This window comes from Cucurbita pepo, chromosome 20 (genome assembly GCF_057944985.1).
Source record: "Cucurbita pepo subsp. pepo isolate OVF chromosome 20, ASM5794498v1, whole genome shotgun sequence".
NCBI lineage: Eukaryota > Viridiplantae > Streptophyta > Magnoliopsida > Cucurbitales > Cucurbitaceae > Cucurbita > Cucurbita pepo.
The window spans coordinates 1,845,821-1,858,128 of record NC_141817.1 but is presented as its reverse complement, the minus strand read 5'-3'; the positions used below and the strand labels follow the sequence as shown (position 1 = coordinate 1,858,128).

Below are 12,308 nucleotides of genomic sequence, written 5' to 3'. Positions count from 1 at the left end.
TTTTTATGGTCAAGAAATTTCTAAAATTAAAAAATTATGAAATAAGACCTATAAAATTTAATTTTGTGTTTAATAGGTCAAAAACATAGTTTAAATTATTAAGTAAAATAAATGATTAATTATTATAGAATTAAATTTTATTTTTAATGGAATAATAATTTCGTGTGATTAAATACAAAATACAAAATTAGTGAATCTATTAACCACTTTAAAGACATAAGGTCAATTTAGTCATATTTTTTTTTCAATTTTGGGACATTTTTCATGTTGGAGATAAAAAAAATAAAAATAAATAAATAAATAAATAAGAGGACTATCAGCCCCAATTGTCGAGGCCCAAAAGGTTTATTGGGCCTTGGGCTCGACAAAAGGCCCAAGTTTTTCTTCTTCCTCGAGTAAGACTTGGCGCTTGCAGGCATGCATTTTGCAAAGCAGCTCGTCACTGAACTCGGCGAGTTAAACCGGAGCTCCCACGGTGGCTCTGCGGCTTCGACAAAGGCATTGCCAGACTGGTCTAGAGCAAGAACAGTGGCTCGTGATTCTAGGACTTGATCATTCTTCATAAAGAGTTATCGCCTTTCTTAAAAGTCCCCCTTGATCTTTTTCCTTCTTCTTTTCCCTTTATTTCGACTGTTGCTTCAAGTTCATTGTTTGTTCAAGAACATTCTTAGCTTTATTAATGCGTTGAAGGATCCTTCAAAATGCCGATGGAGGCTTCACATGAAAGCTGTAGGAAGCTTTCTGTCTCGTCGGCATCTGAATGAGAAGTGCATTATAGTTGGTTTACGAGGCTGAACTTGGTTAACCCTTGGGAGTTGCAGCCGCTTCGATTTTCCTATTAGAACTTACTAATCTCTCTATTTATTTTTGTCAACTAGCATGATCGGGTTCTAGTTTTTCTATTCTGTGCCTTTTGTTGGAATGATCAGCTTTATCTCGAAACTGTCCTGTTTACTCATCCTTGAACTTGAACTGCAGTGGTTTTGACTTCCCTTGTGCTTACATGGTGGATTTGAAGTCGTATAAATTGCTCTGGAAAGGGATTGATTTAGATGATGTGCTTTTAAAAATTGATCTAATTATGAATGCCTCTTTGAATCCAGGAAGTATTCACCGATGAGAGCATCATTTTTATCATAATTGTTTGCTTCTCTGAAATTTAATTTTGAACCTCTTTGTTTTGGATAACATCCACATGGGTTTTCTTTACTCTTCTTTATCTCTGTGCTAACAATCATTCTCTGTTGCATTTCAGTATAGGGAAGCAAGAGATGAGCAGCAAGGTAGAAGCCTGTCCAGAATGCACCCAAAGATGCTTACGTTTTCATAGAAAGACAGGGAATTCATCATCTGTTACGTCGTTCTTCAAAGTTATGTTTGGGGATCGCTTTTCTGAAGTTGTGGTATGATATTATTTCCAAAATTGTCTCCAACTTTCTAATTTTTTATATTTGTTCATGTTAGCTCTTTACAATCCTCATGTCTGTTTTATACAAAATGGTAAATTGCTAATTGCTTGTGGTGTTCGAGGACAGTGCCTCGTTTAAGGTGTTGAAATTCTTATAACTATTAGATAATGAATGGCAACCCCTGAGATCTTTCCTTTTGAAAAATCTCCCTATCTCTGCCCCTGCAACTTATTCTATTTTGACAGTGTCTATGAGTTCATCCAGTTCCCTTGAGTAGTTATGTGCTACAAGCGAAATATTTTTTCCGAGCTAACATTTTTTGCCATTGATGCTGCATTCTGTAATTTTATTGTTTTATAATTACATTATCTTTTGCAGTTCTTCCCACCTATTTTTGCATCTACCGTGTCAAAGTTGGTTAATAAAAAGGTTGTTCTTGAGGATTCTCTTGGACAACAATGGAAGGTAACAGTATCCAATTGCGAAGGATCTCTTGCTTTTCAAGAAGGGTGGAGTGCTTTTTCATCAGAGCATAGCCTAGAAATTGGAGATTTTGTGATCTTCAATCACATCATGGACTTGCACTTCAATGTTAGTATCTACACTAAAACTGGTTGTGAAAAAGTATGGTTTGCTGAAAAAAGCTATACGAGGAAAAGAATTAGAAGTACCTGTCCTGTACTTGAGATAACTAATGAAGGTTTGTCAAATCCACAAGCTTCAAGCCCCTCTGTGGGTTCTGGATCCAATGTGACACTATCTCAAGATAAATTTCACGTGGCTGGTTATCGAAACATGAATGTATACCAGGGTAAAAGGCAAAAGTACCAGAGCAACGATGAATGGCATGGACCTTTAGACATTGTTGATGATTTGTATTGTTTAATCGACAGGAACAAGGATGTAGGACCGGAGGAAAACAGAAGCCCCTTATTTAACTTGTTTTCCATGGAAATGCAGATGGTCAATTCCTGCATCAATGAGAATTCCACAAATAAAGCTGCTCAGGATGAGATAAACCCGAACTGTGCTTCCTCATCGCAGAATACTATAATCAGTGTCGGCCCAGTTAACAGTGTTCCAGTAGATATAAGAGGAGACATGGAAGTATTGCCTTCAAATGTATCTGCTAACAAGATAAATGATAAAAGACAGTGTTTTGAGGAGGCTGACATAAAGATGAGTGTCTCTGATAAAGATCCTTGCCACGACAGGACTATAGAGGTTCCTTTTATTTCATCTGCAACAAATTCCGATCGAAACGGGGAGCCTTTTTGTGACATGCCATTAAAAATCATAAGAGACTACCAGAATGTACCAGCAATGTGCAACACAGTATCGAGTGAGTACTGAAGTGATACAATACATTTCTAATATTCGGGACGACTTTCACAACTAATTATCTGTTAATATATATTTCAGCAATTACAAGACATGATCAGGGGTCTAGTGTGAAACAGGAGTACCCTCCAAATTCCTTGAAGGTTAAAAAATGTCTGCACGGTTTGCTCTCTATTCGGGTTGCTCCTTATGCTTTATAATTGTCGATTCGTTCTTCTCTGTAGAAAAATAAGGCTTCATTTGTTGCCCTCCAGAATCTGACATTGTTGTAACGTTAGCTCATTGTGAATGCTGTATTCAAACAGGGGACGAGAAAAAGATCATTAAAATGGAACCATTGGAAATCAAAACAGAAGTGAACAACTGCGGAGACTTCATTGAACAAATATGTAATCCAACTCAATTTATCACATCATTCCCTTGCAATTTGTGGTTTTGGCAAGTCTAAATTGAGATTTCTTTTGCTTACAGTGGAGCCAAAAGTCATTAAGGAGGAGTTCCTTGAAACGTCTAACCAAAGTGGTAGAGAAATTAATGATACAACTGATAATGCAGACCCGATTGGAACTCCAGCCCGTATCTCCTGTGTAGTGGCTAAAGATACTCTATCCTTTCTGGTACGCTAATGCCAACTCTTATTTCGTTAAGCGTGTAAAATTTATTCATGTAAGTTTAATGGTTATATAATATGCTCTAGTTTAGATTTGACAAAATTGGTCTTGATGTTGGACCTCTACTCAAAAACCGCTCATGAGCGAGCACATTAGATATTTACCTAAACCGATTGGTAGAGGTCCTTTAGCAAATCTCGTGTTAGTCCCAAGACATAGATGCTTACATACACTCATATATGGACATATTTATGTGTGATATTGTATGACTGAGAAAAACTAGTTGCATACAAACGATGCATGGATGCATCTTCACATTCCATTCTTCATGTATGTACTCAAAGAAGCTCAGAGATTCACAGATGATCTTGATTCATTTCTGACTACTCGGGCGTTTCCTACATGATATGAGCTAATTACTTGTTGAATCTTCACCATTTCTCACTTTGTTCCTGCTACCCATAAAGGAGCTGCCGATGACTTTTCACCTACCATGTTCGAGAGGTCGAAAAAATCCAGAGAATAAGAAGGTAGTGTTTCTGCGGGATCCCAGTAAGAGATTGTGGCCAATTCTTTACCATGAGATGCCTAATGTTCAAGTTCTAACAAGTGGGTGGGAAGCTTTTTGCTGTGCAAATAGAATCGAATCTGGGGATGAGTGTTTGTTTCATGTCAAGGACGAGCTCGAACGTGAATACAACGTTAGCATTAGGAAATGTAAAAACTAGCTGATTACATAATTCTAGAACTCTTACTTTTAGGTTTCCTGCTCAAATCTCTTGGAAAAAAAGAGCACAGGTCTCAAAAAGTTTGGTGAAAATCATATTGATTACCATATTTGCTACACATTTTCTTTCTCCTTGAGCGTTTTTTGTTAGTACAAACGGCACAGCATATGCAAAGCAATGTTTTCCCAGAATGAAGGCTTTGTAGGCATTGAAGTCTTATTTTCTTTTACATAATGGCTCGTTACTTGTGCGGTCGTTTTTTTATAAATCACTTAGAAAGTTATTCCAAACATTTTTACTACGAAAGAGATCAATTTAAACCCGGATTTACAAAACAAAACCCCAAACTGAGAGGGAAAATAGCTCAAGTTTAAACTCCAGTGAGCATTTCACATCGGAAAATAAACTATACCAGAGCTCAGAAGAGTGGATATGAGGATACTTTTGTTTCATTTTCTGCTTGTTTTCTCTAATATTTCACGTCGGAGAAGGGGATTTTGATCGTACCCTTTGACAAATCTGAAGAGAGAGCAATGTTTTTGGCCTTGAATGGGCTGTTTGCAGATTCTAGTGCTCGAGTGGTTTGGAGAGCCATCTCAGAATGAAGTTGCAGGCAGGTCATAGCCATCTACGAACCAAATAAGCAAAATTAGTGAAAGTGGGCATAGTGAATCAGTAAATTTGTCTCAAATGAATTATGTAGGATGAAGAAAATGTAGGAGTTTTTTATGAAAGAGTGGAAGCAATTTGATACGTTTTTCGTCTCAAATTTCATCGATGAAGGTAATAAAATGAGTGATTAAGCTCCAAAACACTTGTATGACAGTATTCGGAGTCCCAATTTTCATATAATCTTTTAATGAATTTCTAATTTTATAGTAGTTTTGAAACTTCCTAAAAGGTCAATGGTAATATTGCAACTTTTGAAAGAACTCGAAATTTTTTTAAACAAATGCAATTTTCTTGGTAATTTGCCTTGTTGTTCGACTATGCAACTCTAAATCCACAAATGGTTCATATAACCTTATAATGTATTTCTACTCTAGTGGTAGTTTTGAAACATTTATAAAAGGTCGAGGGTAATACTGCAACTTTTGAAAGAACTCGAACATTTTTTAAACAAATGTTTTTTTTTTTTTTTTGGTAATTTAGACGCCTAGATGTTTGACTATTCGAACTCTAAATCCACAGATGATACTCCTATCAACCATAAAGCACATGAAAGTACAACATGAAAACCTAAAGCATGATTTCACTACTTTAACCTTTAAAAGTCCTTACCATATAGCATTCTCTATCTGGGTCCGAGTCGACCACATGAAGAGACCACGTGCGAACCCATTCAAGTCCTTCGGATATTTCAACATTTCCTTCGAGCAAGCTGGATACTACGTAAGATGGATGTATTGCTATCAGAATGCATGAAGCTGCAAATAGAACAGCTCGCCTGACATATGCTTCCTTGTGATGGGATACCTCACTGTATCACATCGAACATTGGTTAACCCAAAAGCTTTAGCTTAACGATATCAATACTTCAACATAACGTTATGTTATACCTGGATCTTAACATATCTAAAAGAGGAGGAGCCAGCACAGACGCTTCAGGATGCATGGCTGCACATTTCATGCACACACCAAGCATATATATGAGTTTTCCCAAGACAACGAAATCCCGATTCAACAAGTCGACCCCATGTCGTTTCTTATCAAAGCCTTGCATAGCAGGAAGCATAAAGGCAGCTGCATGCCCGGGGAACTTATTATGAGATAACTCCATTTCATTATCTTGCATGTTAGCTGATCTCAGGCTCCAGCGTCTCGTCTTACCTCTTTTGACATGACTTGGTTTTAAGGGTAGTTCTCGCTCGTAACTATTCGACCAGTTTGGTAAAGTTCCTGTTCCTGATATCTCTTTCCAAGAACCAGCTCCAGGAGGCCCTTTACTACTTGGCAAGAACCATGGTTGAGTCTCGGCGGTTGTAGCTATGAGAGTCCTTGACCGATGTTTCGGTTTCATAGTTTTCGTATTGGAAAGCTCCTGAGCTGCATCCGTCATGATATCGAGTATCATTATCCGCTGACTGGTATCCACATTAGGCGAATACAGTAGCTTATTGAGAATATTAAGAGATTCAACCGGGCACATAACAACCAAGGCAACTATCGCTCTTTGTCTCTTGTCTTCAGTTGAATCTTCCTCTCCTTCAACAGCTATGTCGGAGCATCGGATTTGAATAAGCGTTCTCACGAGATCTGACGCTACGTGTCTAAGTTCATCGGGTGATGCTCGGATGAGCTTCTCAGAAACATCAAGAGCTCTCTCTACCTGCACAAAATGCAGAATATTACGAGCTCACAAACACCTTAAGCTAATTATGATCCAACTCCAGGACATTAACCAACAAGAAATTGAACAACTCACCCCTTCAACATCATCAGATTTACGGAGTGACCCGACTACATCGACCAAATGTGATAATTTTTTCTTAAGATCCGTGTCATCATCTGACAAATCATATGGCTGTAACGATGAGTCACTGCTCGAATCAGATATATCACTTTCATTATCGTCCTCAGAAATAGATCCACAATTTAAGCTAGCTGGATCCACAATCTCATCTGGATCAGCCAGCTTAAACTCCCAAATGTTCTTATTTTTACTTCTTATATTATGCCCAGTCCCCACTTTGGCAGCATCAGTAGCTTCTTTTTTCTGAACCAAACTAGTAGTTTGTGCTCCGATCATGCAATCTATATTCTCTTTTTTACTAGTAGTCGACCCGAACTCCCAATCGATGATGTCTCCCACGCAACTATCATCAAGATACAGAGGATTCTTAGGGTCAATGACTTTAGAGAACACTAGAGCAACATTGCTAGCCATTTTCCGAATCCATTGATTCGGATTCTCCAGCCTACCTAAAATCGAACAAAAACATTACTGGAAAAATTACACTTCCAAAAAGGAAACTCTATCAATACAACTAAAACTGGACTTACAGCTAACCCCTTGAAGAATCGAGGGCATAACGGTCTTAGTTTCATCGAGTTCTTCTTTAGACATTAATTCAAGAGAAAGACCAACAGCTGCAGATATATCTGATAGTTGGTTAACGCAAATAAATTCAAACAAGTGCAACAAAATACTAGTAACTAAGATCCCGTTTGATAATTATTCAGTTTTTTAGTTTTTGAAAACCAAGCCTAAAACGTAGTTTTTTAAAACTTGTTTTTATTTTTTGAATTTGGCTAAGAATTCAAATGAAAACCAGGTTTAAGAAATGATGAAAAAAACAAGTTTAATTTTCGAAAACCGAAAACCAAGTGATTATCAAACAAGGCCTAAACAATGAGGATACAAGCTTGCTGCTCAAGCGTGGCTGATTGGACAAACTCCTTTTTAGACCATACTTCAACCAGGCGCTGCACTGTCATTAAGAGGCTGCTATTACTATGACCTTTCTTGAGACAATTGGCATCAGGTGGGCATTCAAGAATTGCAAACTGTAGAAGCCAGCGCAGGCAATGAATGGGGAATACCTTCCAGAACAAAAATTTGTCAACTAAAATGGACCTACAAAAGCACATAAAATATAATCTCAGTGTCCAGTTAGACCAAAATCAACAAAACACCCAGAGGTGAAAAAAGAGTTCTAGGCAAAAAAGTTAAAAAACCAACGCTTATAAATTCGACCTCCCACGTTGCAGGAAATAGGAAGCATTATTGTAACAGCCCAAGCCCACTACTAGCAGATATTGTGCTTTTTGGGCTTTCCCTTCTGGGTTTCTCCTCAAGGTTTTTAAAACACGTCTGCTAGGGAGAGGTCTCCACACCCTTATAAAGGATGCTTCGTTCTCCTCCCCAACTGAAAGAAAACCCCAAAAAGGACAATATCTGCTAGCAGTGAATTTGGGCTGTTATAGTTACACTCTACTACTTATACACATCTAAAATGATATGAATTGATGCCTGATACGGTACATACTGTTAACTTGTAAAACGTATCGTCAAATGCATGATTTGTATCTAATTTGATTCTTTTCTCCCTTTCTCTAGGTGAAGGAGGGTGGGAAACACATGTATTAGACCTGCAGTTCTTGATCACTGACCTGACCGACATTCGTGATCTTAGACTACGATGAAAAAGTAGCCAAAGCACCCAGTAAGCATCAACATCACTCTCACATTTAGCAGCTAGCTGATGTAAAAGCTGCTCAGAAATTTTTTCAACAGCATAATTATCTTTAATTGTTTCCATTGTCTTCAACCAGAACTGAGAATTGGGGCTTGATTCAAATACGTCAGAGACAGCTGAATGAGCATTTGACATTAGAACGTCGTGGACATGCTTCATAACACGTGGAATTAATTCATTTAGTAACAAGTCTGCCAAAACAGAAAAGCCAAATAATTTTATTATTATACGTCTCCTGTGTGATGAAACAAACTCAATGATTCTTAGCTACATTTAACAGAGATAATCCTAAAAACAATGGATTTTAGCAGCTTTTTAATTATGTCATGACACATGAGGGTCCTCGATTGTCTACCATAAACACGCACGTTAATAGTCATAAATGAACGTTATCCTATTGCTTGGATATCAGCTCAGACAAGATTAGTAGCTTCATACAACCTTAGTGAAACAAGACTGAAAATGCCATGCCACATTATCACATGTATAAAATTCCTATTTCATTTGTGAAGAACATGACAACTGGAAAAGAGAACCAAAACTTGGTTGTGCCAATTATCATGGAAAAAAAAATGGTTGAACTGCTTTCTAACCGAGATCGACTCTTCCTAAATTTTAATTTTATATATAATAAGAGGCATATAAAAAAAATCAATTCTACTACATATAAATCTTGCTGACCTGCAGATCCACGTCGACAAATGCGAGAAAATGTCTCCCCCACAAACATCATGGTGCCATCAAGGTCAATATACTTAAAATCTTCTGCTTCTGCTAGAGAAAGGAGTTGATTGGTAATCTGCTTGAAGAACGAGCTAAAGATCTCTTGTGAAGAAAAACAGTAGTTTGATGGAAAATTTTCACAACTCTTCTCAGTGCAAAATGCATAATACAATTTCATGTCCGGTGAGTACTTAAAATATTAAAATATTAAAATATGAAAGTACTTATCCCCATATGAAACTTGTTAAAGTATAGAGACATAAGGATACTGTGATGACAATGAGTTGGATGCCTTAGATTGTGCTTTGTCAGGAATTGATGTAACAATTTGTGCAACCTTGGAAATGGCTGGTATGGTTACAAAATTCTCATATTTGCAGGATTCCCCAAATTCCTTTGCCATTTGAAGCACCCCATCCTTATCAAGCAAGCAAAGTACAATCAATCTGTAAATCGAACGAAACTCTCATAACTATTGATAACAACGACCTGAACATTCGGAAGAACAAAATCATCGAGGCGCTAATGCTTTTCAAGATTAGATGATGTGAATGGTCAATTCCTTGGGGCAAAGAGCAAAGGACTAAAACATTCACAAACACTGCATAAAATCAATGACCATCCCGCACCTTTCAGTATTCGAGCGTACAGCTCGAACATCAACTCCATCACTTGCATTTGGCTGTAGACAAGGAACGAGGTTCTGAGCAACCTCGATGGCAGGTCCGTCAACAAAGAAAATGTCATATAAGTGCTTCTTTGCCAAAAAAGGGAAACACGCCAACCAACTTGATGCAAGCTCTGTACAGATTGGCAATGCATAACACAAATACAGCTCTTTATAATATTACAAGACCATTTGGATTATAGATCAAAATGCTATGTCTAACAAGCCATTACAGAAGCTAAACTAAATAATTTGACTCAGAAGGTTTAACTATCAAATGAGTTCTGAGTATCTTAGTACAAATGAACTAATCAACACTTACTTACAATTATGGCAAGCAACACTTCTACACCATTCATAAGCTATGCATGAAATTATTTTGTTGATCAATTTGCAAACGTCCTTTGCTAAACGCGTCATTATTTTTTAATTTCGATTCTTGCAATATATGAAAGCATGAATCTAATACTATAGTACGGAGAAGAAAGATGTAACATTACCAAGTAATAAAGCCTTGGACAATGCTGAGAAAGCAGCTCCATTATAAAATGCATTCCAACATTCCAGCCTCTCACTTTTGGAAGGAAGCCCCAAACTGAGGATCTGTATGCACCACAAGCAGAAACCTTACTACCTGATATATGGAAGATAGGGATTCCCAAAAGAAATGCTGGCTTGATTGTGAAGGTTTGATTTCATAAACTATATTAACCTGGCCCCTGTAGCTCTGACCAACACACTCTGCAATTTTTTAACGCATAAAACAAACAAATAACTCATAAATGGATTTCTAATGAGATTTTACACAAAATTTTGAAATTTTGCAGTGAAATAAAAAGTACGTTAGAATGTGGCAGACTCAAAATGGAAAGAGAATTAAGCAGAATTACAAGATGATCAGTTCAAAGAATTCATCTAACTTCGATTTTAGGGGGAAATAAGAACATTATATTGTTCATACAAGGTCTTTGCCACCAAATAGTTGAGGTTAAAACGTCCATTTATGTTAAAAAGGAAGGAAATCTTAACAATTTGCCAAAAAAATAAACAAGAGTAAAAGCTAACCACCATATGGACAACTACCAAAGAATTATCCTGTAAGATCCCACATTGGTTGTGGAGGAGAACGAAACATTCTTTATAAGGGTGTGGAAACCTTTCTCTAGCAGACACATTTTAAAAACCTTAAGAAAAAACTCGAAAGGAAAAGCCCAAAGAGGACAATATCTGCTAGCGGTGGGCTTAGGCTGTTACAAATGGTATCAGAGTCAGGCACCATATGTGCCAGCGAGGAGGCTGAGCCCCAAAGGGGAAGGATTGGGGGGTCCCACATCGATTGGAGAAGAGAACGAATGTCAGCGAGGACGCTAGACCCCGAAAGGGATGGATTGTGAGATCCCACATCGGTTGGAGAGGAGAACGAAACACCATTTATAAAGATGTGGAAACCTCTCCCTAGCAGACGCGTTTCAAAAACCTTGAGAGAAAGTCCAAAGAGGACAATATCTGCTAGCAGTGGGAGTGGGCTTGGCTGGGCTGTTACATATTCTAACATAAATGTTATTCATACTACAAATTTTTCATAACCAAATGTACCGAGTGGAAGGTGCCCATAAACCACCGTAGCAATGAACAGGGCAATCATCTATCAAGGTTTTCTTATCAAACGTAGTAGCACTGGAGTCCGTTGTCCTTGTCCTATGAGAATAGTGAAGTTGCACAAGCTCACCAGACCACTCGAGGATATTAAGAGTAATTTAGAAAAAACAACTTTATTTGATAACCATTTGCTATTTTGTTCAATTAAGCTTATAAACACTGCTAAATTCAAGTCCAAAAAGTTTACAAAACCAAACTACTCGAGTCTATGGGGAAAAAAGGTGTACAAGAAGGCTTATTTATAGCTCATAGTTCACAGATATGAATGATCACTAAATTTCTCTTTACTCGTTTCCTAACTATCATAATCAACTCATTCGAAAACTTTGAAAATGAGAAAAAAAAAAGTGCAGGCTAGAGAGTCGAGACTGACCGGCGATTATAGACGCATCTACAGGGAAGAGAAGAACAGCTAGGGAATGAAGGGCAGATATGACTTGGTCGACATGCTTCGCATTCTTTATCGCCGAGATAACCTCCGCCACCTTCTGCAGGACCTTGGCCTCAAGCTCCCTCTTGTTTCCACTGTCCGCCATGGTTAAAGCTTCATCGCCCTGCAATCTTTGTGCGAAACACTGTTTCTCGGAGGAAAATAAGAGAACTTTGCAATTATCCCAATTGATGGGCTTCATTCGATCGGCCCATATCTGACCCAATCCAGCCCATTAGCACAAGGTCCAAAACTCAGAACCTAGTTTCATTTTCACCTGCGCGTCTCAGACCCGGCCACCGGTGAGTCGCCATGGCCACCGCTCTGACGAAGGTCTTCTCCTTCCTTTCCATCTCGAAATCATCACAAATACACCATAACTCCGTCTCTATAAACTTTCAGTCTCTTCCTAAATCTAAATTGGCTCAGTTGGTTGCCACGGTTGGATGATGAAAGTTAGCTAATTTAGGGAATGATCATGGTTTATAATACTCTCTCCAAAGAAAGGCCTGAGAACTTATGCTCAAGGTGGACAATATCA

At 37.9% G+C, this 12,308-nt stretch overlaps 2 protein-coding genes across 4 annotated transcripts; one reads left to right on the top strand and one right to left on the bottom strand.

Annotated features, from left to right (window-relative positions):
- Positions 1-409: 409 nt before the first annotated feature.
- On the top strand, positions 410-4,218 carry LOC111783261 (B3 domain-containing protein Os01g0905400). 3 transcript variants are annotated; one of them, XM_087120626.1, is made up of 7 exons: positions 410-568; positions 1,261-1,403; positions 1,788-2,751; positions 2,832-2,903; positions 3,056-3,139; positions 3,222-3,367; positions 3,829-4,218. In XM_087120626.1, the coding sequence occupies exons 2-7, from the start codon at positions 1,272-1,274 to the stop codon at positions 4,087-4,089; spliced, it is 1,659 nt and encodes a 552-aa protein (XP_086976752.1). In that variant the 5' UTR covers positions 410-568; positions 1,261-1,271; the 3' UTR covers positions 4,090-4,218. The 3 variants fall into 3 exon arrangements, with proteins under 3 accessions (XP_086976752.1, XP_023519943.2, XP_086976751.1); XM_023664175.2 differs by having other exon boundaries at positions 2,832-2,912; XM_087120625.1 differs by having other exon boundaries at positions 411-568; positions 1,256-1,403; positions 2,832-2,912.
- Positions 4,219-4,361: 143 nt separating this feature from the next.
- EMB2423 (telomere length regulation TEL2 family protein) lies at positions 4,362-11,933 on the bottom strand. Its single transcript, XM_023664174.2, has 13 exons — positions 11,711-11,933; positions 10,391-10,419; positions 10,179-10,281; positions 9,641-9,812; positions 9,281-9,457; positions 8,970-9,103; positions 8,203-8,479; positions 7,452-7,666; positions 7,093-7,191; positions 6,515-7,011; positions 5,649-6,418; positions 5,371-5,569; positions 4,362-4,717 (listed from the first exon to the last, which is right to left on the bottom strand). The coding sequence occupies exons 1-13, from the start codon at positions 11,871-11,873 to the stop codon at positions 4,559-4,561; spliced, it is 2,994 nt and encodes a 997-aa protein (XP_023519942.2). The 5' UTR covers positions 11,874-11,933; the 3' UTR covers positions 4,362-4,558.
- Positions 11,934-12,308: the final 375 nt, after the last annotated feature.

What these genes read in the sequence shown, in the direction of transcription:
- LOC111783261 (XM_023664175.2), top strand. Translation starts at nt 1,272, where the DNA reads ATGAGCAGCAAGGTAGAAGCCTGTCCAGAATGCACCCAAAGATGCTTA. An exon ending in AATGTGCAACACAGTATCGA is followed by an intron (nt 2,752 to 2,831) that starts GTGAGTACTGAA and finishes TATATATTTCAG; the next exon opens with CAATTACAAGACATGATCAG. An exon ending in GGTTAAAAAATGTCTGCACG is followed by an intron (nt 2,913 to 3,055) that starts GTTTGCTCTCTA and finishes GTATTCAAACAG; the next exon opens with GGGACGAGAAAAAGATCATT.
- EMB2423 (XM_023664174.2), bottom strand. Translation starts at nt 11,873, where the DNA reads ATGGCGGACAGTGGAAACAAGAGGGAGCTTGAGGCCAAGGTCCTGCAG. An exon ending in AATCTGATGATGTTGAAGGG is followed by an intron (nt 6,419 to 6,514) that starts GTGAGTTGTTCA and finishes CATTTTGTGCAG; the next exon opens with GTAGAGAGAGCTCTTGATGT. An exon ending in TTAGATATGTTAAGATCCAG is followed by an intron (nt 5,570 to 5,648) that starts GTATAACATAAC and finishes GATGTGATACAG; the next exon opens with TGAGGTATCCCATCACAAGG.